At 44.7% G+C, this 26958-nt stretch overlaps 1 protein-coding gene across 1 annotated transcript; it reads right to left on the bottom strand.

The window, feature by feature from the left end:
* Positions 1-372: 372 nt before the first annotated feature.
* BAG3 (BAG cochaperone 3) lies at positions 373-16731 on the bottom strand. The gene is made up of 4 exons (XM_036385950.2): positions 16522-16731; positions 5295-5612; positions 3255-3635; positions 373-1682 (listed from the first exon to the last, which is right to left on the bottom strand). Exons 1-4 carry the CDS (start codon positions 16690-16692, stop codon positions 909-911), a joined length of 1644 nt encoding a protein of 547 aa, XP_036241843.1. The 5' UTR covers positions 16693-16731; the 3' UTR covers positions 373-908.
* Positions 16732-26958: the final 10227 nt, after the last annotated feature.

The following is a 26958-nucleotide window of genomic DNA, read 5'->3' as shown; positions in this document are numbered from 1 at the left end:
TTTCATACTTCTGCATACAAAATTTCATAACTGTTAATAAAGCAATAGTGACTTTGCAGAAGAAGTTAGGATCTGGAAATTTCTGTAAGACAACCACAGATCTCAATGTTATAAACATTTCTGTTAAATGGTGACTTCCAGGGCGAGGGGGCAGAAATGCTCAGCCAAACTCCTTTCTCAATCCATAGACGTGACACAGCAACAACATCAGCAGGGAGGACACGAAGAGAGAAAGGCATGTTTTTGCCTTGATGAGAAAACAGCTGTCAGACTTCAACTATAATGCTGCACTAACAAGTCTGTGTTCAGAATAATGTATTTAAAACTAATTACTGCCTTTACAGCTCCAGCTTATAAAATCACAAGACTAAATTAGGCTTCCATATTATTTTATTTCCCTCTTAAAATATAGCATTGAAGTCCTGCACACATATAAATATCCCTACAGTTTCTTGCACACTTTCTATCCATCATTACTAAAGTGCCCAATTGTGAACATTAAAAGTAAAAACATTACTGTTAAGAGTGGCTATACTTGTAGGAGGACTGGTATTCTGACAATGCAGGCCACTGATTTTACAAAAATCACCTGCAAAAGAATACACCTTAAACAACACGCATCAATATTAACCCTGAAGTCATTTTTTCTTTTCCATTCAGCTTATCTAAAAGCAATTAATGTACAGGGTTTATTTTTGAAACATGTCTTTTACATAGTGTAAGAATAAAGGATAAATGCATCACTTTCTTTCTAGCTCCCTCCTTTCCCCACAAAGTGTTTACTGTGTCCCAAGCTGCTATGTTGATTAAAACCAGTTGAAAAGAGCTCCGGAAATGCATGCAACTTAAAATTCACTTAAACACACTTTAAGTTATAAAGTCTGAGAGATTTTGATTTCAGCACATGGCTATGGTTCAGTTGGGTTATTGGATGTGTTTGTCGTGGTGGCAAGATTGGTAAACACTTCTTCCTTGGTTTCAGGCTGATGTCTTTCCATTTTGGTTTCCTCTTGAGCATTTTTATTACTGGTATCTCCCTTGCTCTTGACTTCCACAGGTTCTATCTCCATGATTTCCTGTGGTGGCTTAGGCTCTGGAAAATTTGGCTGAAGTCCATCAACTTGAACAGGTTCTGGGACATCTTCTGCTTTCTGTTCAAGTTTTTCCAAAATGGTCTGGACCTTCCTTACACCATCTCTCCTGGCCTGGCGCACATCCGCACGACCCTCAGGGTCCACTGAGTCTAGGGCTAGCAACTCTTTGGTCAAATACTCTTCAATCATCAAGTACTTTTTGTCAGTTTTCTTGCCTTCAAAGGAGTTGACTGCCTGCTCAAGCATTTGTACTTTCTCCAGAATTGCTTCCACTTTCAAAACACCAGGATGCTTTTGAGGTTCTCCTGTTTCCATCGTCTTCGGTGGCGCCGCTTCTTCGGGAGGAGGCCTTTCCTGGGGGGGAGCAGCCTTAGCAGGGGAAGGAGCCTTTTTATCAGCTTTCTCTGCCATGGCTGGAGGCTTCTGGGGCTGTGGTTTAGGATCTGGCTCTTGGTGGGTGACCTGGATTGGGATATATGTGGAGGGTGCCTCTGTTTCGGGCGGTGGGGCTGCCTTGTTGTCAGGCTTGACTTCAGGAGGAGGGGCTGGTCTTGGTGGCTCCTGAGCTGGGACTTGTTGCTGAGAAACCTGGTGAGCAAGGCAAGTTTTGTGTTGAGACACAATGCTCCTTATTTCCCTCTGAAGAACAAGTAATCTACCATCTAATTTTCTGTACTCCTAGCAGTGCAATTTGACACACACGAGATGTTTAATCTTCCCTGAGCGTTGCTGAATTTCACTGTTTTAAATTGAAAAAAATAGCACTGTGCTGAACAGTTATTATAGCCACCAATCAACTCTCTCAAACATTGAATTTCAACCCACCAAATCCTGCCCATGCTCAATAAAATCAGCCCCATAGGCAGGTTTAAAAGACAGGACCTTTGAGCAAAGCCTTCACCTAGCTAAGTCAGTGAGATTTCTTGCTGAAGAAAGATCTCATCCTGTTTCACTAATTAAGGGCTCATCTTCCTTGAAAAGCCAACTACTTTGCTGAGTTTTAATCACACTTTGGGCTATTCTCATCCTATTCCTGTTTTCAGGACATTCCTTTTTTGGTTAGTGCTTATTTTTAATCTTTAACCTATTTACATGCAGAGGTTACTGTGTCAATCTTATTACACTGTAGTGATTAGAGACTATCCTTGGGATTACTCCACTTTTAAATCATCAAATCAGAAATCTCTTGAAATTGAGAGTAGTTTTGAAGTCTTAGCAGAAAACTGAAATTTAGAAGATCTGCATTTTCCTCCCTCTGACACCCCCTTTAGTTACTTGGGCACATAAACAGTGATTTTGAAAGATACTAAATCCAGCTTTCATGGATTTAAATAGTAAAATATCTGTATTTTATTCCAACCAAGTATGTAAATGGGCTACACTACAAGTCTGTTACTGCTTTACCTGTTAAACATAAAATTTGATTAGGGAGAGCAAACTCTCACCCACAAAGATAAATAAATTAGCACTGACCTAGAATATGCCATTAAATCTTGAGTCTTCCTTGTTTTGTCCTAGCCTGGGTTTTCAAAACTATTAACCTAGGTTTGCTTCTGTCATTTTTAATGTGAAAAATCTCCAGAGAGGAAATCAAGGGTTGTTTCTGTACATACCCTCTTCCACACACTCACAGTTGTCTAATTCCCAGTAGCCTTTTAATTGTAGTTTTAGTAAGAATTCTAACATGGAAAAAATGTTCAATGAGCAGCAGGTTCTATGACCAAGAACACGCTTCAAGTCAGAAGAATAAAAAGCTCTGGATTTTGCTTATCCCCTTTCTTCATAGCAAAAACTACTTTGTGCATCTGATGCTATCCCCCAAATGGTTCTGAGACATCAGTGAAGTATATTTACATAGATGTCACAAATCCCACAGACCTGGTTTTCGTCTCATAAACATAATGCAACATCAGTGACCTCAGTGTAATTACACCAAATTATACTCTGACAAGAGAAGATTAAATCCTATTTCAGTGATCTACCACAGTCCTGACAGGTGGAAAGGCAACTTGCAGCTTATCTCAGGATCTCCCAGTCTGTTTAAATCTAGCAGTGGAGACTGCTTTAGGTGCTTTCATGTATGTGTTAGTACAAGCTCATTTTACAGCTCTAGCCACGCTCAGGTCCCTGGCAGGTGAATCACTTCCCCATTCTACATACCTGGGGTCTGTCTACTACTGTCTGCACTCGGATGGGAGCTGGGGGCTGCACCTGGGTGCTCACTCTGGCCGGGGAACTCTCCCGACTGGAGGAGCCTCTCTGAGCCACCCGGAACGGAGACTGCGCTCGCGCCGCCTTGGGCTCCCGCTCCTCCGGCTGGATCTTGTGGAACACGGGCTGGTGGGCCTGGAACTCGCTCTGCTGGGCAGGGTAGTGGGTCTTCTGTGCCTGGTGGTAGGCTTGTGCTGGCTGCCGGGGCATGTTCTCATGGATCACGGGGATCGGGATGTAACCGCGAGGAAGCGCGTGGCTCCCCGCGTTGGGTCTGCCAGAGGGCTGGGGGGAAGCTGTAGGAGGGTCAGATGCTCCAGGAGGTTGAGGCTGCCATGAAAACAAAAATCCATTATTAAACGTTAACCATTGTGTGTTCACAATACTTTTCATTTCTAAAGAGAAAAGGGGGCAATCATCATAGAAACTGAACTTGTGTTTCCGGCGTGCAAGGACTCCATTTCCCTGGTTTTTTGGCCAAGAACCTCACTAGACAAACCACATAAGTTGTGAGAGGATCATTATAACAAGCAGGAACCTGAGCTACAGCATTCCCAGCCCTAAAATGAGCAGGGAGTGGATGCTCAGTCAGAATGTTTGCTGCTTTTGCATGGCTGTTCCTGTCTAAACCTGTTCAATTTGAGGTAAACTAAAGCTAAGCAAACAAATTATGCTCTGGAGACAAACTCCTAAGAGCACACAGCACTGACTTCTGATCCTGGCCACACAAACAGATTTTCTATGTTTTGTTGGGGCTTTTTAGAGCATGTCATTAATTTGGTGATGCAGATATGGCTAATTGCCCTTTGCCCCCTCTCCTGTGAAAGGCCAGACTGAGCTGTGAGAGGAGAGAACAGGCATTGCAGGAGAGAAGGGGAACAAAGCTCCTCTTCTGGTGCTGATCAACTGCTAAGCTGCCCATGGAACAGCAGGAACCTTAGATAAATAAATGATGGTTTGCATTACAGCACCATCAGTGGCACTACTGATGAGCAGTGTAGGGTCCCCACCACAGGCTCTGGTCACTTGGCACCCACACTGCACTGCCTGAGCATGTAACAACAAGTTCTGAGGTCCTCCCTCCCTGGTTATCTCCATTAAGTGGCACAGAAGAGACATTCCTAAAGCTACTCTGCATACAAGGCAAAGCTGTACACAGCTGGGAGAAGGAAAAGCTGAGCTTGTTGTCTTAGAGAGGCATGGTTAGTCAAAATAGCTGAGAAACCTGCCAACAGGATTTTAATTACATTCTTCAAACTCCAAATGGGTTTCAGAGAAGATGGCACCACTGTTGAATTACAGACCTGATATGTTTTCAGCCTGGTGAAGGCTGAATTTCCTGCTCATCTTACTTTGAATAAAAATGAGGCTTATATTTCCATATATTACAAGAATACCAATTTGCTAATTCTCTGCAGAGAGCAGGCCAAAAATCCCACCTTCTAAAACAAAAAACAAGCAGGGTGACATTTTTTCAAAGAAGTCCACAGTCTGAAATTTTTTTCACATGCCACTGAAGGACAAAAATACAACTCACTTCTAAATGTGTATTTATGCAAATCCATTTCATGCAACTGAAATTTGCAATTAGGAAGCAAAGATCTTCTGAAGTGGCCTGGGTTGTTAGCTGACTGGACACTTGTCTCTCCCACTTTGACTCACAGTGCAGAGCACAAGAGGCTTGTCTGCATTCTCCACTTGTAGGAGAACCTGCACAAACCCCAAAAAAGCCCTCCCCTGCCACAGGGCCTGCTCAGCTCTGCATTTATCTCTGCAGAATCATTCCAGAACAGAAGTGAGTGACGCCAGAAAAAAAAACCCCATCCATATTCATGCTGCCATGACTGTGCACTTTCAGTACTCTGCAAGCATTGGGAAAAAACACAATCCTGTGGCGAGCTGGGCTTTCTAAGCTCCCCATGTGTGACATTGCAGCCATAAATGCTGCAAAGACCACTGCAAGCAGAGCCCAGCAGCGCTGACTCTCACCTCGGCTCCGTGCGTGGCCGCAGCTGCCGGTGTCTGTCCACATTGTTTATCGGCCGCCGGCGACTCGGGGCCACCATAGCCCGCCCTGAGGGGTGCCTGAGCCTGCCCCGGCGCTGGCACGGCCTCTGTCTTGTACCTCTGCAGCCCAGGCTGCGGGGAGGAGAAGCAGGGGTGCTGCTGCCGCCCGTCGAGGCCCTCGTGGATGACGGGGATGGGGATGTAGCCCGCGCGCAGCTTGGGGTAGCCCACGTGTCCTTCTCGGGCCATCGGCTGCTTGGGGCTCTCTCGAGATGGGCCATTGGCTGAGGACTGGCCTTCCTGCAAGGGAAAACAGCACACAGAGTTGTTGGTAGCTCAGTAAACATGGTGAGAGAAAGCTGCCCTAAAAGCAGCATCAGATGCGTGTGAGGCGCTCAGAGCCTCTCAGGCCTGCACGGGGCAGCCAACACTGCAGGCAAGGCGAGGAAGATAAATCTGCTTATGTGTGGGGCTTTCACCCCCACTTCTCATAAGCATTCACTTGTTCTTTGAAATACCTGCCTAATTCCACCTGGATTTCTTATTTATCATACGCTTAGCCACCAGCCCAGCCTCTTCAGTGGGAGCTCATCCAATTCAAACAACTACTGATGGGACCAAAGACACCTCCTCAGCACCTCTCAGTGCTACATCTGAAAAGACACTTGCAAAGAAGACTAATCTCAACAGAAGCACAGATTTTGTTGGTATCGTTCTTCCCACTGGCTATTTGAAAAGGTACTGACACTGCACACTGAAAATGTATTCACTTCCACCTAAGGAGGATCTGGTTCAGTAAATATTGAGGGAGAGGGAAGGGGAAGACAGGATAGCTTATCAAAGAGGAAAACACTGAAAAGCAAGATTTAAAAATCCCTGTGTTGTCTGAGTAAACTCACTGGACAATGTCAAAGCTCTGGCAAGGGTGGAAGTGGTTTGTGCTAAGAGCCCTCACAAGTCCTCTAGTAAGTTCTTCCTGCATCGGTCATTCTATTTTGAGACCCCGCGAGGGCCAAGTTCCAGATGTATCTCTAAGTCAGATCATGTAACAAGCACCTCTGTCATTCAGAGGGTAATGTCATTATTCAGTAAGAGGAGAATTTAATAAGGGGACATATGGTGCAAGTGTTGGAAACCCTATTTTTAAAGGGGTGTTTAAGCTGCAAAAATATTTCATGTTGCTCCTGTACACACTGACATACTAATTCATCAGGAATTCACTATTTTACCAACCAGATTATCAGTGTTCTTACTATATGATAGTACCATCTTAAAAAGTGATTTCTGAGAATTCTTCTTAGCAGTAAAACCGCAGAGAATTGAGGCTGTAAACTAATGAAGACAAAAAACACTGAAAGGAACAAGTTCAAAGTCTGAAAGTCTGAGCCCCACTATTCCATTTCCTTTTACTCATTAAAAAAAAAAAATCCTCCACAAAGGAAGGATTCTAGAAGAGGCATAGAGGAGAGCCAGGCCGAGAAAGTTCGCAGAGAGAAGCAATCTGAAATTGGCTTTCCCAGCTGCAGAACGAGGATGATCTCATGCCAACGTCTGCACCAGGATCCACAGATGAGTCATTTTAAATTCACCCTACCAGGAAACCACATTCCTGTGCTCCACACAGGCTCTCAGGGGCTTTCAGAACCCCCCACACCAACACGCGCTCGCTCTTCCACCAGCACAGCCCTGGCCCCACAGCTCTGCCGCGATCCGCAGGGACGCACCCTTACGTCAGCAAACGGCATTTGTTGGAAAATAAAAAAATAAATCTGAGGTGTGCTCAGCTGACAACAATGCGAGGCCGTGCTGGAGCCAAGCGTGTGTCAGAGCCTGTGCTGGGAGGGGAGGCCATGGATCCCAGCGGGAAGCAGCACCTTGGTGCTGCTCTGACTGCGGGCATTCTGCGAGCGCCAGCTGCCCCAGCGTCCCCGCCCGGTAACCCGAGCGGCCACCCCACCTACCCCACGGCTCCCACCGCTACAAAAAGGAGATTCCCTCACTTCCAGCGGCTCTGCGGGAAGGGCTTGGGAGCTGGGTGGGCCTGCAGCACCTACAGGTGATCTGGCGTGAGAAGGTTTTGTCAGCCAAAGCTGCTCTGCCCCAGCTGGGCATACAGAACTGCCCAAAAGGAGCAGCTGCTTTGGGGTCTGCATTGTCTTTGATGGCTCCACTTGGGGATAAGACCTCCAGTCTTCTGGAGTGTCCCACAATGATAAATCATTCAACATGGACAATGTCCCACTCCCCACACCCTCCATGAACCCCCCAAGGAGTCCAGCCATGGGCTTCCCCTCCCTTGTCTTCATGCTCAGACCCGTGGGGCTGCCCTTGTTTTGAACCTTCTCAGCAATCTGAGAAATCTGCCTCTGCAACTTAAGCCCTGCTACAAAACACAAAAGAGGCAGCCCAAAACCAAAGCAAAAATCAGGTTGGACTGCTTTTTCAAAGCATTCAGTTTATAAAATTAAGTAAAGCTTCTGTCAATACTTAAGGTGTTTTTGTTTTGTTGTTCTCTATTTTTTTAATAGACTATACTCCCACGATTTCTCACATATTCTTACAGCTTCAGACAACCTGTGCTGCTCCTGTGGAAAGTTAGTATTTCAAATTGGTCCTTTGTTGTAGGCTTTTTTCCCCTGTAGTCAGATTTAACCACAGAGGCCTCAGCTGTGCAGTCATACTGGAACAGCCCTTGGTAGAAGAGCAAATGCAGCGTCCTTGTTTTTCCCACCATCAGTGGCTCCGAGGCACAGATCAGGTTTAGGAGAGGTGCTCTCATCACAATGCACTTCCTGCTCCACACTGTCCCCTTCAACACTTAATTAATACTTGACTCTGCAAACAGTTGCCTACATTAGCCAGTTTGTATCAACACATCTTGAACATTCTTTCTTCCCTCTTTCTTTTCCTCCCGCCACGGTAGAATCACAAACAGGGACAATGCAGGTATTCTGAAACTCCCATCTCTGGGGAATGACAGCACTGAGGAGGCCCTGGGCTCTGGCCTGTGTTTAGTGAGACTCTGACACAGCAGGGAGTGCGTGCAGATCCCAATGTCCCTGTCTCCAAACGTCTGGCCAAAGCAGTTCTGTTCTGTGCAGGAGAGCCTGTGTTTCCAGCCTGGGCAAACAGGTTCTGGAAGACTTCAGGAAAAGCTCAGGTGTGCCTGGGGACACTGTGCCAATGGGGAGGAATGGAATCAAGCTATGGAAAACACTCATCTTCACACTAAAGAAATTCACAGATATCGTCCTAATGCTTTAATTCCACAGAACAGCTGGCACAATAAAAGGAGCCATTTTTTGGTTTTATTTGCCTTCTATAACATACAGTTCTTGCTTGTTACATTAACAAACCTGCTACCTGGAAAAAGTCCAGAGCTCACATTTAATTCAAATCTACACAAAGAGAATCACCAACAAATGAATGACAAGTCTTAGTCCACCATCCTTCTGGTTTAAGTATGAAAAAAAAACAGGAACCCAACTCAGGTTTCTGCACTGAAACCAATTGAAGCAAATTTCTCCTGCCCTCATCTAAGGAAACAAGAAGTTCCTTAAAACTGAGTAGCTACAAGCAGCAGATTATCAACTAATTTTCAGTAAATACCAGGACTGACTCTCAGCATTCCCAGCTGTGATCACTCACTCAATTTACCTTGAAGAGAGAATCCCCCAAAAGGTGGTAGCACAAAAATGCAAAAAACTGCCTTGAGCAGCTCAGAAATGTTCCCAACAGTTTTAGATGACATTTCAGGTAGCCTGAAATACCCACAGGAACTCAAACCTGATCCAGCACTTCAGGAGGTGCTGAGGTAAGCCATCACATCCAGGCAAATGAGAGGTTTGGCCCAGGAGGGACAGTGGAGCTGTGCCTGAAGAGCTGCTCAGAGCAGGGACAGGGCTCACAGCTCTCGGGACAAGCGTTTCTGTTGTGAGGCCATCACCAGGATAAATAAAGGTGCAGCCAGCACGAGTTGTGCAACTGGAAAAAACACTTCATACCCCCACATCCTACTGCTGGCTTCCCATGGGAAGGGCACTGTCAGGACTGACACTAAAATCCTCCAACTTGCTCCCATTTGAGAGTTGAAGCCATGAGGCACTGGAATAAAAGAAGTGACAGCAAGAGCAAAAGCACAGCCTTGCACCAGGGCTCCCAGCACAGCTGTGCTGTCTGGAGTGGATAATGGATAAGTCCTGGTGTGCCCCAAGTCTGCTCAAGTCTTATTCCAGACCCAAACACAGAAACCTGCAAATTCAGCCACTGCTGATGCCAGCAAATTGCCACTGGAGTTTTCCAAGACAGCTCTACTGTTTGAAATAAATTTGTCAAAATATTCCCTATTCATGTTAAATGACTTGAATAGTTGTGTCAAATTCAGAATCTCCCTTTTGAGACTCCTTACATAATACATTTGTCATTCCTCCAATACTGAAATGGTCTACAGAATAAAGTCTAAAATCCTCCTTTGCTGCCATTGCACTCCTGCATTTTTCTTAACCTGTACTGATGTTATTTGCAGTACAGTCAATTCAGTCTCTAAAGCAGATGTTATTCACACATGTAGCACCCCTGCAGCTCTTGCAGAGCAGCAGTGCAAGTATTTAAATTGTACCTGTTTTGTAAATATTATCTAGCAAGGGGAAAACAAAATTTACCAACACTGCCAAGAGATTAAACAACTTCTCTGTATGCAAACAGATGGACCATGACTCCAGTATCGTTTCGAACTTGTAAGCTGCTGCTATAGAGTACTACACAATTATTCTGGTTGCTCAAATGAGAAAACACCAGTACTTGACAAAATCTTACCTGAGAACACACCTTTCATAACTTGAAGCCCAAATCCTTTCTCTTTAGGAAGAAGGAAATAGCATGATTATGTTCTTTCACAATCAAATACAGCAATATAACCAAAATGAGTGACATAACAACCAACTTCTGTTCACGCACTTGCTCAAACCTGTATTTTATCAGAAATTGCCATGAACAACAAAAAAAGCCAGTGGCACCCAGTATTCAAATTAAGAATGAAGTAACTATGCTATTTATTAAAGGAAATGCCATTTTTGTCATGGAAAGGCAAACTCTTAACAATTGTAATTAGATTCCACATCCACTTGGTATTTTACTTCTGGCCAGACCTTCTTTCCTTCTCTGTTGCATGAACTACAAAAGTACCACACTACCTTTGCTACCAATAGAAATCAACATATCCCAAAGTATTTCTCAGAAGTTCCTCGTGTCTGCTGTGTGTTTGAACATATAAATAGCACAACATCAGCATGAGCTGGGTTTTACTAACACTTGCCAGAGAACTATACGAGTTCCAAGGTACCCAGTGATTTACTCTCAGTGCTGACTCCAAACTTCTTACAGCCCTGCCTCAGCTGCTGCAGACATTTGCATTCTCACCCTTTTACTCACAATTTGTGCTTAAATATATAGACTGAGCACATAGGCATTTGAGCAAGATATCATTAGCTAATGACTGAAGGAACCCATGAATAAGCTTAGCTGCATGAGCTGTCTCAGTAGGACTTCGTGTCAGTCGCATCATGTAACCCAATTACAGGCCAAGCTGCTTTTGATGTTCCACTTGCTGAATGCTGAGTTTTATTTCCCAACATACACATGTGTAGGCAAACAGGCCTTTTGTTCTCTCTTGTAATTATCAAGTTGTATTATACAAGAATGACATTAACATTCGCTCTAACCAATGCCATTAGAAATAAATAAACACCATTAAAAACTGAAGGAGAAAACTGAAAGGAGAAAACTAATCCTCAGCTTTGCAGAACAGAGAGCCTTACTGGAGCAAATATGTTGGCTATCTTGCAAATCAATCTTGTACTAGGAACAAAACCTGTCCTGTTTTAATCACTAGGAGGATTCTTTCTTCAGCTAAAATGCCTTGCTGAGGACATGACAACACCTGCCCAGTGTGCCCATGAGTGCAAGCTGGCACTGAAAGCACCCCATGGGCCAAACTGAACATGTCTGAGACAGAAACAATGACTGCTCCCAAGAGCAGAGTGCTCTTAGAGAGCTGGGATCACCACCCACCCCGCCAGCTTTAGGGGATGGACTTTAGAGAAAAGCCCTTCAGAGTGCTAACAAATACCCTTGCCAAGGGGGATGAGAATGACACTTTATTCAGTTATTTCTGTTCACTGCCTCATTACCTAAGAAGCAGGTGATCAAACTGTTGCTTTCCTATTAGTTATGACCCAGGAATCTCAAATACATCAGAAAGCAGAACCCTCAAAAATTAGCAAAACAATGTCTCATTAAAAAAAAAAGGAGAATAAACAGATAATGGTTGAAGAGTGGGCCATGAATTTCAGTTTATAGTCAGGCTTGAAATTTTCATCTAAAATTTCATTTTGTACACAGCAGTTTTCTGACTTCTCTTCCTTAAAGGGCAATTTTCCAACACTATAAAAGCATTTGCTACATTGCACCCCTTTTATTAATTAGAAGGCTTTGCCATCAGCCATAAAAAGCACTTTTGTGCTATCCGGCCTACTAGGCAATGTCAGACAAGTCTCTTCCCCATCCGATGCCTCATTTTCCTGTCTGTAAAACCAAAAAGGAAAAATAAAAATAATCAAACCAACAGCTTCTGCAACATATTTAAGATACAGCATTTTTCTTTTGGCCTGTAATTAAGTAATGTGATCTGTGTGAACAAGTAATTTCTTCTAATTTACCTTCACCTTGGCATTAAGAGAGACCACAGCTCACCTACAGAGTGATACTTCTGCACTCCCCAAAGTATAATGGAATTGTTACCTGCCTTATCATGGTTCAAGTAGGGAACAATTCTATTTTTGCCACGTAGTCATGGAAAAGTTCTGCCTGTGCATACAAGTGTTAAAAATACAGTTCCTAGGTAAGAATGCTGCCACCTGGCACAAGTATTCCTCCTTTGTCCTTTAGATAAGGGGCACACGGTGCCAGGAGTTACACAAAACCCTGCAACACCTTCTCTGCTTTTCCTCTTCCATTATCTCCAGTATCATTTCCTGGTGTTCCTGTCTCCTATTTCCGATTAGCCCCAGCCCTTGTTTTCAGGTTAATTGATATGTCCATAAGTTAACTCCCTGCTCACCATGTTCTGTCAGGGGGGCTTTAAATAACGACACCAAGCAGCTGCAGGGAATCTGGGCAAAGCCAGGACACAACCCTCCCAAAAATCCCCTTCTGATAATTTTACCACTCCTACCTACTGAGCCTTTTCTGTGCAGTACCTTTTTAATCCAGTAAGTAACTTATTAGCCTGACAGAATGCACATCAGTATTAGGAAAGTAAAAACACTGCAGGTGGAAGAGACCTTAAATATTACTAAGCTGACCTCACATTCCCCTCCCCTGAGGAGAACCACTGGGAGAGGTACAGCTTCAGAGAGGCTGTTCCAACCTCTCCATGCAATTGCTAATTTGGTCTACCAAGGATTTTTCAGTCAACTTGACCACGAGAAGTCAATGCTCAAAAATAAGCCCACTGCTAAAGAGATGCGAATTGAGTGACTTCAGACTTATTTGGGGAAGCAGAGAGAGAAAAGAGATGCAACAGCCATGAAGGGAGAGGATGGAAACTTAGGTGTAGTCAGTTGTTCCCCAGTGAAGCATCAGCAGCAGGGTGAGATGGCTTCTTCTTCCTTTGTTTAGGCCTGTGCAGTCATTGCTGCAGCCAATACTTATCATAGATCACTTTTATGGCTGCTCCCTGACTCGTGCCTGGCTGCTGCTGCAGCTTTTATCTCAAACCCAAGGCACCACTGAGCTATTGATCACTCCAATATCCGTTAGTGAAGCTCAGCACAGTCAATTCCTTTGGTTTATTTTTAGCTGCATTATTTCCCAGGGGGTTTACTGCATGTGGAAACAACACATAGAAGAGGTATTGATAAGTACCTATACAAACTTTTGTTTGCTTCTTTGAGTGCAATCTATTTTTATCAACACTTTGGGGAACACCAAGTGAACAATTTAATGTCAAAAGACAATCCTGCAGGAAGTATGCAGACCTATGATACTCTAAGTTAGCACAGAAAGTAACTACAACAAATAAGCATAGGAAATGAGTAATTGTATCAAAAAAAAGGAAGAGTGGCATCGCTAGCAAACACATTTTTTATAAGATGTATATACATCTTCACAGTATTAATTGTGCCTTATTCCTTAAATGTCTTGCTGTTAACTAATCAGATCCCTGAAAGAAAATCATTAGTCTACCAGGAGGCTTCATTAATAAATATTTTTCTGTCGTTTACAAAGTCATTCCTTATTTCTCACTGAAACAACATGAGATTTTTCCCTCTTTCTAATTAAGGGCTCCCCAATCCATCCTTATGCTGCAGTGATTTCTTACACATAACAGAAACAAACATGCAGAAGAACACCCATCCTTCATGTCAGTAAAAAATTAAAAAAGGCCAGACTGAATGAGGAAATAACAGAGAGCCTGAATTCACAAATGCACCTAAAATACAGAGATAAATGCAAAACCAGCATCTGGTTTCGCTGCTTTAAAATGCTTTTGTCATGGGTTAAAATTTCAGAAGAGCCACTTCAACTTTTACCCGATTATGTGTCTGGCACAGATTCCTGCAGTCAGCATGGCTACACTGATGTTAAGCCTAGGGTAAGTGAGAAGACCAAGATCAAGCACTTGGGAACAACAGGACTTTGTTATGACAGTGCCTCAGCTATATTCTTAGCCAGCTAGAGAAGCTCGGCTAGCCCTAGGTCTGTGCTCCAGTCATTGTCCACTTGGAGTGTGACACCTCATTTCATCGCCTCATCACTTCAGAAAGGGAACAAACGTTCACAGACAGAATATTGGCAGATACAGTGCAAGACCACCTCAAGGGTAGTAAAAAACCTGCTAATTTCACTGTCAGATTTCAGTGAAAACAATGCAGTGATGGAGTCAGCACAAGTTTGATCTCTGCATAATCATTCTTGAAAAGGTGCACTAAGTCTGACACATGCAGTCAGCTTTTGTCATTCTCAGATCTCTTCCAACAGCCCCAAGTTCTCATCTGAGCCAGGCTGAGAATGAAGGAAATCAGAAAGCTCTCCCCATTCACATCTGTTTTTTTGCTTTCATCAGTGGTTATGTCCTTCCTACCTGTTTAGGCATTAACAGAAGTGTGCCATCTTCAAAAATCCTTACTGAATTTGAAATTCAATGTCAGTGGGTAATTTGCCTTCCTTGGCATTGTCCAGCTAAGACAATATTTAGAAAAAGACATTTTCCTTGGGCTTGATTCTAAGATTCTTTTGCTAACTAGTACCTGTCCTTGTGAAATACACTGGTATTCAAAAAACTAATGATTTCAGCAGCTGTCCATGAATTCCAGCAAACACATTTAATTCGACGCTGATAAGTGGCTCTGTGAGAACAGTTAGACACAACTTCTACCACCATAAACTGGAGGACTTTTTAAAGCTAGGAATTCCCAAAAACCAACAGCTCATCTCTAGAGGCATTTCTCTGTCTCCCAGTGAACAAACCCAAAGTTCACGCTCCTGCCTACAGCCAGGAGTAACAGATTTTCCTGTTTGGAAAAGAATGCGTCCCAAAAAAGCTGTTGAAAAGCAGATAGAGCTTTTTGTACCTGTGGCTGCCCTTGCAATTGGCAGAAGAGGCACAGAGGCAATTCTCATCACCACAGATTTCACACGAGATAGGGGTGAAAATTTGTTTTGTTTCAGGCACCCACTCAAGCAGAGGGCTGATCCATCAGACAGCTTCCAACTCTCTTCACACAATTATTGAAAGCAGCTTGAATCTGACTATTCTGTTAAATGGGTTAGGCTCAAGTGGTATTGCTGAAACAAAACCCTTTCAGTAAACAGCACACTTTTCTTCTCAAGTACATTCTATGGTTATAAAATCCACACTATTTTTATTTTTACTACCATAACAGCAAGTGTTAGCAGGTGCCTCCAAAAAGGAGAGAAAACACTTTTTCCTATACTAGTCTCAATATTCTTATTATCTAATTACATTTTTCTAAGACCTCTGTGTATTACTAAAACTTATTTATAGACCAAATGAACCAGCACTTAGAGAGCTGCAAAGGGGTTTAATTTGCCATAGAGAAGTACGTCCCTTCCTTTCCAAGGCCAGCTGCTCTCACACCGAGCTTTCAGTCACGGTCTGCTCTCACAAACCGGGCAATTACTATTTTAAGAAACGGTAAGTTCATAAAATAATTAACACTTCTTGAGCGTGTCGCTCCTCACATTGTAGGCAAGGGGAGAAAAACTTTCAACAGAGCTCCGGTGCAGCCGCATCCCGCGGCCCCTTCCCCGCTGCTGCGCGGACCCCGACCCTGCTGTCCCCCGGGGCTCCCGCGGCCCCGACCCCGCCGCGCCCCCGGCCCTGTCCCCGCTGGCGCCGGGGCCCCGCAGCAGCCGCCGCTGCCCGGAGCGGCCCCTCCCCGGCGGCCGCCGGCCCCGGGCTCCGCTCCAGCCCCGCCGATCTCCGTGCCCGAGCCCCCGGTCGGGAGGGACGCCCCAGGAGCCCGGCGCGCCCGGGGTTGGGCGATGCTGCGCGCAGAGACCCCGGGGAATCGCTTTCCCACCAGGCAAATCCTACTCGGCTCAAGTTTCCAGCACTTTCTGCCCACAGCCGCCGCGCTGTTGGGTCAGAGGGCTGCGTTCCCCCAAGGAGCGGGCCGGATTCCCCAAAAGCCGCAGGAGCTGACCCGAAAGGGTCACTCCGCAGGGCCCCGGCCGCTCTCCCCTCCGCGCCGCTCCTTCCATGGACATATTTGGACTGAGATGCGGCTTTTCCCCGAGCGTGCTTCGCGACAAAACCGGAGCGGCAGCTGCCGGCAGAGTTCGGGACCAGGGAAAAGCAAACGGGGAAAGAAAAAAGAAGTTGGACTCCGAGCCGGATCGCTCCTTTTTTAAAGGCATCCAGCGTTCGGGCGGTTCACAGCTGAAAAATAAATCAGGTTCGCCTCTCCCCTGGCAGGCCGGGCAGACTTAACCAACTTTAAATAAACATTACAGGGCCGAGGTATCAAATGATTGAATGCACAAAAAAGGGACTGCAGTGCGTCAGAGACAAAAGGCAGCTCCTGCCCTCACGGCATCGCCACGCGCGGGGGGAGCGCGGCCCCCGACGCCCCTCGCCCCGCCGGGACACCCGGCCCGGCCACCCCCGTCCCCCCGCCCGCCCTACCTGCGGCGCTGCCCGCAGGCGCGGGTCGCTCCAGGTCGTGGTGCGGCTGTTGTGATCCACGAAGAAGGGCCAGCCGGTCTGCGGGTCGATCTTGATCTCCCAGCCGGGGGGCAGCGGCTCGGCGCTGCCCTCCATCTGCGGCGGCGGCGGGCTCTGCGCGGCGGCGCTCATGGCGGGGCAGAGCCCGGGGGCCGCGCCGGCCGCTTTATCCGCCGCGGGCCGGGGGGCGGGGGCGCGGGGCTGGAACTGTCTGGAAACGGCGGCGGCGGGGGTGGGACCAGGGGCGGGACGCGGAGGAGGAGGAGGGCGGAGGAGTCGCTGGCTGGAAACTTCTGGCTGTGTCCAGCGCGACTTGGCAGACCCCCGGGGTACCGGGGAGGGCTGGCGGGGAACGCCCCGGGAGCCGCAGCGGCCCCGGCACGGCACGGCCGGCTCTGTGTGCAGCGAGGGCAGGGCTGCTCGGCGCCGGCACCAGCCCGGGCTGCCCTCCTGCTCCGGCCGGTCCCTGCCGCGCCCCGAGCCCGTCCCGGGGTGGCCCGCAGCCCTCTGGCAAGGCGGCTCCGATCTGCTGCCCTGTGCCCTGAGCGAAAGATCAAAGCTCCTCCCCAAAACGCCCTGCCCCGTGACTGATAATTCGAGGTTATGGCAGATAAACAACAAAAATAATGCTTCTCAAGTGAGGGTGTGGGCAGGCGTTGTTCTTCGGATGCAACTGGATTGAACTTTCTCAGCGCTTTGCAAATGCGTGTCTCAATTCTGAGTTTTGCTTAGAAATACACCTGAAGGCAAAGAGTGTGTCTGTGAGGTTTAAAACAGTGGCTTTCTCATGGACTCGGTGGGTTTGGTTTGAGGTAACTGTGCTTCACAACCACACCACTTGCAGTCATCTGACAGTCACAGGAGCAGCCGCAGATGCCTGTCGATAGTTACTCTAAGTAGAGGAGTGAATGCACGGTGTCCCTCACACGCAGAGGTTTCCTTCTGCAAAGCTATTTGCCTAGAGGAATTCCAAGTATGAATCACTCGGAGGTAGATGCTTATCACTGAAATATCTCTTATTTCAAAAGGACCCCTGCCTCTTCACAGCCCTGAGCACAGCCAGGATCTCCTCCTGCTCGAGGCAGGATCAAAGATCTCCTGATGCTGCTTCCCACTGATGGTCATTCATCTTTTGACAGGAGGTTTTGTTTATCACACTGACAAACCAAATAATTGCTGACATTTGCTCCTTTACTCCTGCAGCTCTTCCATCCTTGCTGTCAGAACCACACTGTTCATCACAGACCCATTTTTCTGTCCCCACTGTTGTGTGCCTTTGACTCATAAGTTTTATAAATGGATCATTTTTTCCCCAGAGCATTTATTTGCAGATGTCTGTATTGCCATCACCTTTTCTGACTCACCTATTTTCTAAGCAACAAATCCCAAACTTTGCTCATCTCACAGTCCTGAACTGTGGTACCTGTCCCTGGCCACGTTTCCTACCTCTGCTGCCTCTCATGCTCTCTGGTATAAAACCTCTGCTCAGCCTCACCAATGCCAGCAGTGGCCTCAAAAGGAGTAATATCAGTGATTTATTCAGCTTCCAATCTGCAGAGGAATTTCACTCTCAGTTTTGCAACAGAAAGGCACACTTAGACCATATGTTCCCTGAGCATATGTCAGAGTCTCTTCCAAATCAACAAAAGCAGCTGATTCAGACACAGGGGACACAGATGCTAAAAAGGTCCTGCAGAAAAATTACTTTTGTAAGTTGAGGAAGTGATACAGATGGGGCTTGTAGCTGAGGGAATGTAAACAAAGGCATGAAGAGTGGGGGATCTTTTATTTTGCTGCAGCTGGCAGCAAATATACTCAGCAGAGCTAATGAATAAGGTCACAAGCAGGTGAAAAATTAATGAAAGGAAATTTCAAAGGCATATCTAACCTAAGTTAGACATTTTTGTGGGGGCATACCCTGCTAAGAAGCAGAGGGGGCTGCATTTCACAGAAATTATCATGGGCTAGTGATTCAAGATTCATTTGAGCTGCTGCAGGGTCGACAAGCATCCAGCTGGAAAGAGAACAGTCTGAGCTGACAGGGAAAAGCCTTTTAGTGATTGAATTTAGTTGGCAACACATCATGCTTTTTCTGTTAATGAAATTGTCTTTCCTGACAGGTAGGATTTAGCCTGGTTTCCTGTGCAGGTGAAAGCACTGCCAGTGAGGCAGGTGACACAGGATGTCTGTACAGGGACTCACTGTTTGCTCTCTGGTGCTGGGGTGTCACTGGGCCATAGCTGTGACCCTGAGGCAGTGTGGCTTCTAGTTTATATTGTCATTAGCCATCCTTCAGATCAGAATGATTTATGAAAATGTCCAAGTAGGGAATACTGCCAAGCAAAACTCTTGGCTTCAGGAAAATCTGTTATTAAGATAAGTGAGTCTCTATAGTGTCTGGCTAATCTCAGATGAGACTCCAGGCTATGTGCTCTATTTCAGAAGGGAAAACACTCAAGAAGCATTTTCTACTTTTTGTGTTCTTCATGTAAGTGCAAACACAGCACTCCTGACTTGTCCAGGTTCCTATCTGCACAGTGCTTCACACACCCAGGAGTACCAAACTAAACATTTGCTCCAGGGTGTTCCACTACAACTAGAAACCGTGTAATTGTAGTTACCCAGAGCTGATTTACTCTCCAGGGTCTTCCATGTCTGTTTGACTTGAACATGGGCTGCAGAGAGCTCCCTCCCAGCTGCACAGCAGCTCTAGCCCAGGCTGTACAGCGCAGCACTGCTGTCATAGAATTGTTATTCACAATCCAATTATTATTGTTATTCAATATACAATATTGTTATTGTATTAATCAAGCAGATATCTCTGGTGTGTCAGGAAACAACATGTCTTGCAGTGAGATCTAAATCAACTTTCTGCCTCCTGAGTACCTGCAGCACTTTCCCAGGTGACCTGAGCAGGAAAGGCTCTGCTAACCAGGACTGGGAGCTCAGATGTTTTTTCTGGATGACACTACAGAGAGCTGTCACTGCTGAACCTGGGTGAGTGACGTGCCTGGCACGTGTCGAGCGCTGTGTGGTGAAGCAGGCTCCAGTCCAAATCCTCTGCTGGATGCATTTGAGTCATAGAAACACTCCTAATAAATGCAACAAACACAGACTTTCTCAATCCTCAGATTCAAGAGACATGATGAATTTGACCCGCATGATTTCCATCACTTTTTGTTTCATGAGGAGCATCACTGAATAGCCCAGGTCTTCACTGACTGTACTTTGAATATCCTGCTCCAGGTGTATGAACCATTTCAGCTAAAATCAAAAAGGTCTCACCTATGAATTACTGTGACCAGAGCTGTACAGATGTTTGCCTTCATGGTTTGTTCAGAATCATGGAGCTGTTTGTTGGACCACTGACACAACTGGGACCTGCCTTTAAGAAAATTAAAGATGCAAAGTGATTGCTAATCTTGTACTAATCTACCACTTCTGCTGCAGACCACTTCAGACTTGAGTTTGGTACATGATTTAGTGTAACTGATGGTGAAGTGGAGAGCAGAGGTGGTAGATGAAGCCATCCACACAAATGGTCTGATCTCACTCTGACTGCTGCATGTTGCAGACACTGCTCGGCTCTTAGAGCTTGATCATGCCATCTGCTTGTTGGAGTCACAGTAACTGGCAAGTCATTTGATAGATAAATAAATTTCCTATGAAATTTAATAGGAAGTTCAAAATATTAATAAGAAATTAGAGTGCTAATTGTACTGTTTAAATGGAGAAAAGCTTTTTAAATATACATGTTGCAATCACACTGCAACTACACTGAAGCTGGGCATTCACAAAGCACCTACTCCGATTTCAAAATTTCAGATTTTTGGATAAAGATTGAGGGGCTAATTCCAGCACAATTTCTACTTTCTTTTCCCTTTTTATTTCCACTGGAATGAAATTTGTCATAAATCAGAGAGAAAATCTGGCTGTGAATGCTGCAAAACCAGCTTTAATTTCTGTGACCTGTATGCAGCAAAAGCAAAATTCAATTTCAAGCATAGGCAGCAGAAGGCAACTTGAATTTAGAGCTAAACACTCTCTTAATACGTCATTATGTGGCACATGTAAAGTGAATTAATATTTCCAGAATAGGCATTATTGGCTGCTCATTCCCTGTTCTTCCAGTGTCAGTCAGACAGAAGCCTAAGGAGGCAGCTCTTTGGTTTAGGAGCGTCTGGGTCTAACCAGGGAGCAGAACTTTGTGTCCCTGAGACATCAGGAGAATGAAGGAGAGCCGGTCTGAGCCGGTGTTTCATTGCCACAGCGGCCAGCACCCATTAGAATTGAGAGGCTCCCACCTAGTGGATAATCTGCCCTGCTGTACTCCGGGCTGCCACGGTCCAAATGTGCTCGGGAACGTCTGAGTCATTTCTCCAAAGTTTACTGGCAAATCTTGGTCCAAAACAGAATCATTTCCAGACCTGGGGGTGCCCAATAGCAGACACAGTACGGAGTTTGGAAAAAACAACTGAAAAGGGAGTTTAAAAAGCTTCTTTCATGAGCAAATCGATCCTTTTATGAGCAGAATGTTGCACATGTAAAGGCAGAAGTATTTCTCCAGTTTCTGTGGGTACTGCAGATGATTTAATTATATTGGTGCTCTGTCCCTAATCATCCCTTCCAAATATTTTTATTCCCTTGAATTGAAGAAGCAGATGCAGAGCTGATAGCATCTCTGGCTCTCTCCCTGGCACAGTGGAGTCTCAAAGGAGGCAACAGACTGGAAAGAAAGAAACAAATGCATGTCCTTTAGTCTCTGCTCCTCCTGGCTCTCCTTGGAGCAGCCTCTGCCTGGGAATTCAGCTTTGGAAGTGCTAGCATTTCCTAGCCATACAAAGAGCTCTTCGGTTTATGCCAGGAATGCAACCCCTCCACTTCTTGGGAGTGTGCTTGGCTGCTCAGGGCTGGCTGGCTGATAAGAGCAGTGACAAGGCTTGGAAGGAGCATTAGTGCCTCCCCTCCTTTCTCCTGGAGCTGTTTCCTGCTGAGCTCTCACCCCAGGCCCTCTCCAAAGATATCCCACAGCTGCAGTGCCATAATTGCTGTTTGCATACCTAGGAAATCCATCACACAGGATAGCTGGACCAGCAGGATGGGCAGAGGTGAGGGGAGGATTTCTGGACAGTGTTACCCCTCAGTGCATCAGCTAGCTGATCCATGGAGGCATTTACCCATCCACTCAATGCTGCAAACCAGTCAGAAAAACTAAAAACTAAAACCAAAACCCGAAAACTTAAACCTTTTGGTGGCACAGAACCCACACATTCCTTCAGTGGGGAATATCACTGTGCCTCTGCTGAAATTTGAACCAGCCAAGAAGTCAGCACAAATATTCACTGGCACAACAACCTCCAGGAGATGGAGTTATAACCAAAACCATCCTTGCAGGTATCCTCATGCAAAAGTGAGTTTTGCCATGGTGAATTTTAATACAGTCTTCAGCAGTAAAGAAAACCAAGTGGAAAATCCTAGTCTGCACACTCCTGATAAAAACAAAACAACAGCCAGAGGAGACATTTATAAAAGACTATTTATTATAATAATTTTCCTCTAATTTCCTTGCTAACAGAGTTGAGTAAAAATCCCCTCTCTAGCAGTGGCTCTGTCTGGTGTTCAGGGCATGGTTTATGTTGGATTGCATGGCCCAGGGGTCCTGCAGCAGGGCCACAGAGGGAAAACCTGCAGGTCAGACTGAGCTGCCACCAACTCCCTTCTTAAATTAGAACTGAAAACTGTAGTCTGCAGCTCCTGAGCACATTTTATTTTCTGCCATTCTTGCTGCAGGGTCACCTGATAGGGCAGAGGGGCAGGAAACTGGGGACTCCACTTCTGCTCCAGGAGCTGAGTCGTGACTGCATCTCCGCAGATTCGGAGAAAGACAAACCTGGGTAATGCATAAAACCTGGAGTTCAGAGCAGCTACAGGGAAATACTTCCCAAATTTAATCAATTTTCTGAAACAGAAGATTAGGTGATGCTTATCTGTGTTTACAGAACTGCAATTTTGGTCTGCAGTACCTAAAAGGATTTTTTTCAATCTTTAGCTGATTTTCCCCAGAACAAAGCTGTTTTCCTTTCCCACTGTTTATATTTCTAAATAGTCCAGGGCACTGGAAAACTAGATTTTTGTTTCTAAGGGCATATTGCAAATTTGCTCATATCTTCTAAAGTCTCATATTTTGTTTTTTTGGGTTTTTTTTGTTTTTTTGTTGTTTTTTTTTTTTTTTTTTTTGTTTTTTTTTTGTTTTTTTTTTTTTTTTGGCTGAACATCATCTATGCTGTGGTTTAAATATCAACTCTATTAGAAAAAAAATACAGATGGTGCAAAACACAGAAACAGTGGATCTGATTTCTAGAGGTTTATACTGGCATGGAAAGATCCTTGCTAAGCTTTGGGACAGCACAGCCCTCTTGTGTTCCCTGGTGCTGGGAATGTGGCCTGGCAGTTAAATGCAGCAGATCACTTCCACTCTTCAGCACATCCTGAGTTGCCAAAATACTCTGCCTTGGCAAGGTGAGAGAGCCAGAGCAGTTTGAGAAGCAGCAGAGTGCTGCCCTGGTTTCTTCTCCCATCCAAAGAAAATCTTTGGAGATTTCTTAATTATCAGTGATGCTCACTGAGAAGGAAAAAATCTTTACTTTTTTTGCCATTGTGTAGAAAAATTTAAATATCATCCCAGAATAATCCCATGCTTATGGTAGGCACTGGGATTGTGGTTCAAGTCTTGTGGCTCTTACCCAGATCAAAGCCTTTAACCTTTATTTCTTGCAGCCCAGTTCAGCTCTATACCACAAGATCACTGCATGTGGGTTTTTTGTCTTTTGTCTGAGAATTTTACTGGCTCCAGGTCTGTGTTTCCTGAAGCCCATCCTGCATTAGGTGCAAAGTTTTGCTTTGAGAATTCTGTTTTAAGCCTTTACCCTCTGCTGCTTTAATCAACAGGAGCAGAACCCAGTTGTGGGACTGAAGTTCTCTGTGTTTCACCACGGGTTTTTAGCTCCACATCTTCCCTGGGAGCGATGCCAAGCCTGAACATCCAGGAGGAACTTGCAAGAGAGGGAGCTGAGCAGTCTGCAGCAATATCAAACAGGCAGCAAGACCCAGCAGAGCAATAAACAGATTAAAAGAAAGAATCTTGCATGACTGAGCCCTTGTACTGAGCACAAAGTATGGGATGCTGTGATCTGATAGTGTCTAGACAGCAATATCCTACATTATTTTCTTTCCTCTCTAACATGAATACAGCCAGAAGTTTCCCAAAAGAAAACACTTGAAGAGAATTTCAGGTTTCATGTTTACAGCCTCACTAGTCAAAGAATCCCAGGTGACTTTTGCACAGAACCCCCCCCATGTTTTTACAATAGACCTTTTTCTGTGTGTATGGTTCCCCTTTTTCCTTGTTCCAGGGCTAAAGTCTCAGAAACAAAATCTTTGTAAGAGGTTGTACAAGGTCGTGCATTCAGAATATGGTGCATTTATGTGTCAGTGAATGATGTTTTAAGGCACAATCAATGAGAATGTTCTTGTTCACCATTATTTAGCATAATTAAACAAAGATGCTGAGTGATTATGAAGTATGCATAATGCACAGAAATACATTTTAAAAACAAATAGGTTTGGAATAACATCTCTTTTGGTTCTGAGCAGGTCAAATAAAGGCATGTCTTATACAGCTCTGCTTCATGATTTTGGTGTAACAAACTCTTGAGCTGCAAGAATCAAATTTTGGGGTAACTGTGATAAGCAGATGTCTCCTTGTTAAGATGTCCAGGGACTCATGCTCTCTTGGAATATTTTTCTTCAGTTTCACAACAGAAATAAAGATGCTGTGAAGCTTCTGGCTTTTTGAAGCAGCTCCAGTTAAGACAGAGGTGGTTTAGCCTTCAAAGTTCCTTTTTGTGAACCTCAGGATAGCAACACTGCATCAGTTTGTCTGTGTATTTCACTCCCTAATTTTGCCAGGCATATTTTCTGCTGTTGGCTCTCTGGGATCCCATCCAAAGCTTTTTCAGAGTTTAGACTATGATCAAATAGGAGCAGTGTGACATAACAGAAAGTTTTCTTGTATTTTAGAATACATGTATCTTTTCTTGCTGCAAACAAGGAAGCTGACAGATGACAAATTCTGGATGGCATTTGAACTAAACTTCCAGTAGACTGGCAGCGTCTTTATGTTTATTTTTGGTGGAATGACCTTTCCATGTGTAAAGGCTTGAGATGCTTCCTGATTAAGTTATACTTCCACATGAGAAACTTTCACCTCAGAGGAATTAGGTGAAATTTTAAGAAAAAGGGTGTTCCCTTGAAACATAAATCTGTAATGAAATTTGCTTTTTCTTGGTGTTTTTTTGTACTTTTTTTTTTTTTTTTAGTTGCTGTCAATTTTTACAACCAGATTTTTGGAAGAGTTGATGAACTATGAAAAAAGAGAAATTACTCTTCTGGTTTTGACCTACAGGTAAGATTTCCTCCTCTTAGCAAAAGGTAATTGATATCAAAATAAAAAAGTATTTTGATGCAGGAAACTGATCCTTCTTCATGTTTTCTCATTTTTAGAAGTTTTAGTTAATTGACAATCAATTTTCTGTTTGCTTATGAATTATTATTTAATTCGTTTACTTTGTTCAGCTCCCATCCTGTCCTAGGTCTGGTTTCCTACCTGTTTTCTGTGAGGGAAGAGCTTTGGCTGTATCTGTATTGCAAAATTTAAATAGCTCAGACATTTAGCCCTGTCTCCTTGTATATGTCAACCTCCCAGCTAAGTCAGGTAAAACTAAATACATGAAGCATTAGGTTTTGGGGGGAGAATAAATATACAAAATAAATAAAAGAAATCAAGATCAGGAGTGGAAAGCATATTTTCAGGACATGATTTAAGTTCAGGCTCCTTTCCTGGTTGTATTCCATAATTCTGTGCTACTTCCCAGTTAGCTCACAGGAATCTGACCAGTCTGACCAAGGGCTGGGTAGCAGTTGTGAGATCTCCAAATTTTGTCCCAGGTATTTTTGTTTTACATCTGAAATCGTCCATATTTGAAGAGTTATTTTAAGTCTCACCACACCTCCTGTTCTTCAGAAGGATAATTAGATCTGCAAAGAAAGAAAAAAATCAAAGTAATTAGATTTAAAAGAGGCTGGATACCAAGAGTAACCTTCCTGCTATTGAAGTGAAGATGATGAAGAGCAAGAAAAGATTGTATTTAAGTCTAGTTTCCTTCTGCCTGCTTCCCATCAGGGCTCTGAGCTCACTGTCCCACATCCTGCAGTGTCTCTGCTGGGTGAGAACAGCTCCTCAAAGATGTTCTCAGATCCCAGATCCTTCCCCTCCTGCCCCATCCCCTCCTCCTCCCTTCTAGGGAAGCAGCAGTGCCAGAGCAGCACTGGCTTCTGCCTCCCAGGGCATCCCTATTCCTAATTCCATCTTGCTTGTGTTATCTCCCAGGTGGGCCTACAGTATGCTGAAGTAATGATTACAAACTCATACCTTTCTTGTGTCTTGATTTTCTTCATAAATCTGTAAAATGTGGGTTCTGTAGGAGAAAAAATAAATTAGAAGCACTTTGATTTTAGAGCTGAGGTGAAGACCAGTCAGCAAACCATCTCTGCAAGATTTCACTGCCACAGCAGAGCTGCCAGAATTGGAATTAAGAATAAGGTATGCAGGCTAACAATTCCCAGTAGATTAGCTGCTCTGACAGAGATAAATCAAGAGGCAAGTCCCAAACAATTCCTGTGCTGGAGTCAATACTCAGTGAAAACTGTGATGTTGTTGTAGAATCTGGGCAACTCTCTGGGCTATCCAGCCAGATTTTTACCCACCAGAGTGGTGGTCCAAGCCATGGACAGCCAGTTTCTTTGGGAAGATGCTGTGGGAAATGTTGTTAAATTCTTTTCTAAAGCCCAGACAGACACACCCACAGCCTTTCCTCATCCACCACATGGGTCTCCCTCTCATAGAAGGAGAAGCAGGTTTTGCCTTTTCCTAATCTCATGTTGGCTGGCTCTGATCCCCCCATTAACAAATCTAAAAATAAGCACTGGTTAATGGGAAAACACAGTTTCACAGTGGAGGTTTTTTTCCCCCAGAAAATTTCTCCTGAGATCAGTGCTATCCAAAACTCTGAATACTCAAATCCTAAACCCAGTAGAAAAACTTCACCCTCAGTAAACATTTGGGGAACACTCAGTCAGTGTATAATTGCTTTACCTTTATAAAGCAATTTATATATTTATACCCACTTTTTGCAGGGACCTTGAGTATCTCTGAAACTGAAACAAACCTTAGTTTATCATTATTTTTTTTATTGCTGCATTAGACAAAAACACATTGCCAAGGACTTGGTAATTGAGGCAGTGCTGCACTTCCTGATGCTGGTCAGAACTGGGTGCCAC

Source organism: Molothrus ater, chromosome 8 (genome assembly GCF_012460135.2).
Source record: "Molothrus ater isolate BHLD 08-10-18 breed brown headed cowbird chromosome 8, BPBGC_Mater_1.1, whole genome shotgun sequence".
Classification (NCBI taxonomy): Eukaryota; Metazoa; Chordata; class Aves; order Passeriformes; family Icteridae; genus Molothrus; species Molothrus ater.
The sequence above is the reverse complement of the archived record's forward strand: the minus strand, read 5'-3'. Positions and strand labels throughout refer to the sequence as shown.

Bases quoted from the DNA above. Each gene is read 5' to 3' on its own strand.
- BAG3 (XM_036385950.2), bottom strand. From the start codon at position 16,692: ATGAGCGCCGCCGCGCAGAGCCCGCCGCCGCCGCAGATGGAGGGCAGC. The intron at 5,613-16,521 runs GTAGGGCGGGCG...TTTCCCTTGCAG, and splicing joins GCCTGCGGGCAGCGCCGCAG to GAAGGCCAGTCCTCAGCCAA. The intron at 3,636-5,294 runs GTGAGAGTCAGC...TTTTCATGGCAG, and splicing joins CGGCCACGCACGGAGCCGAG to CCTCAACCTCCTGGAGCATC.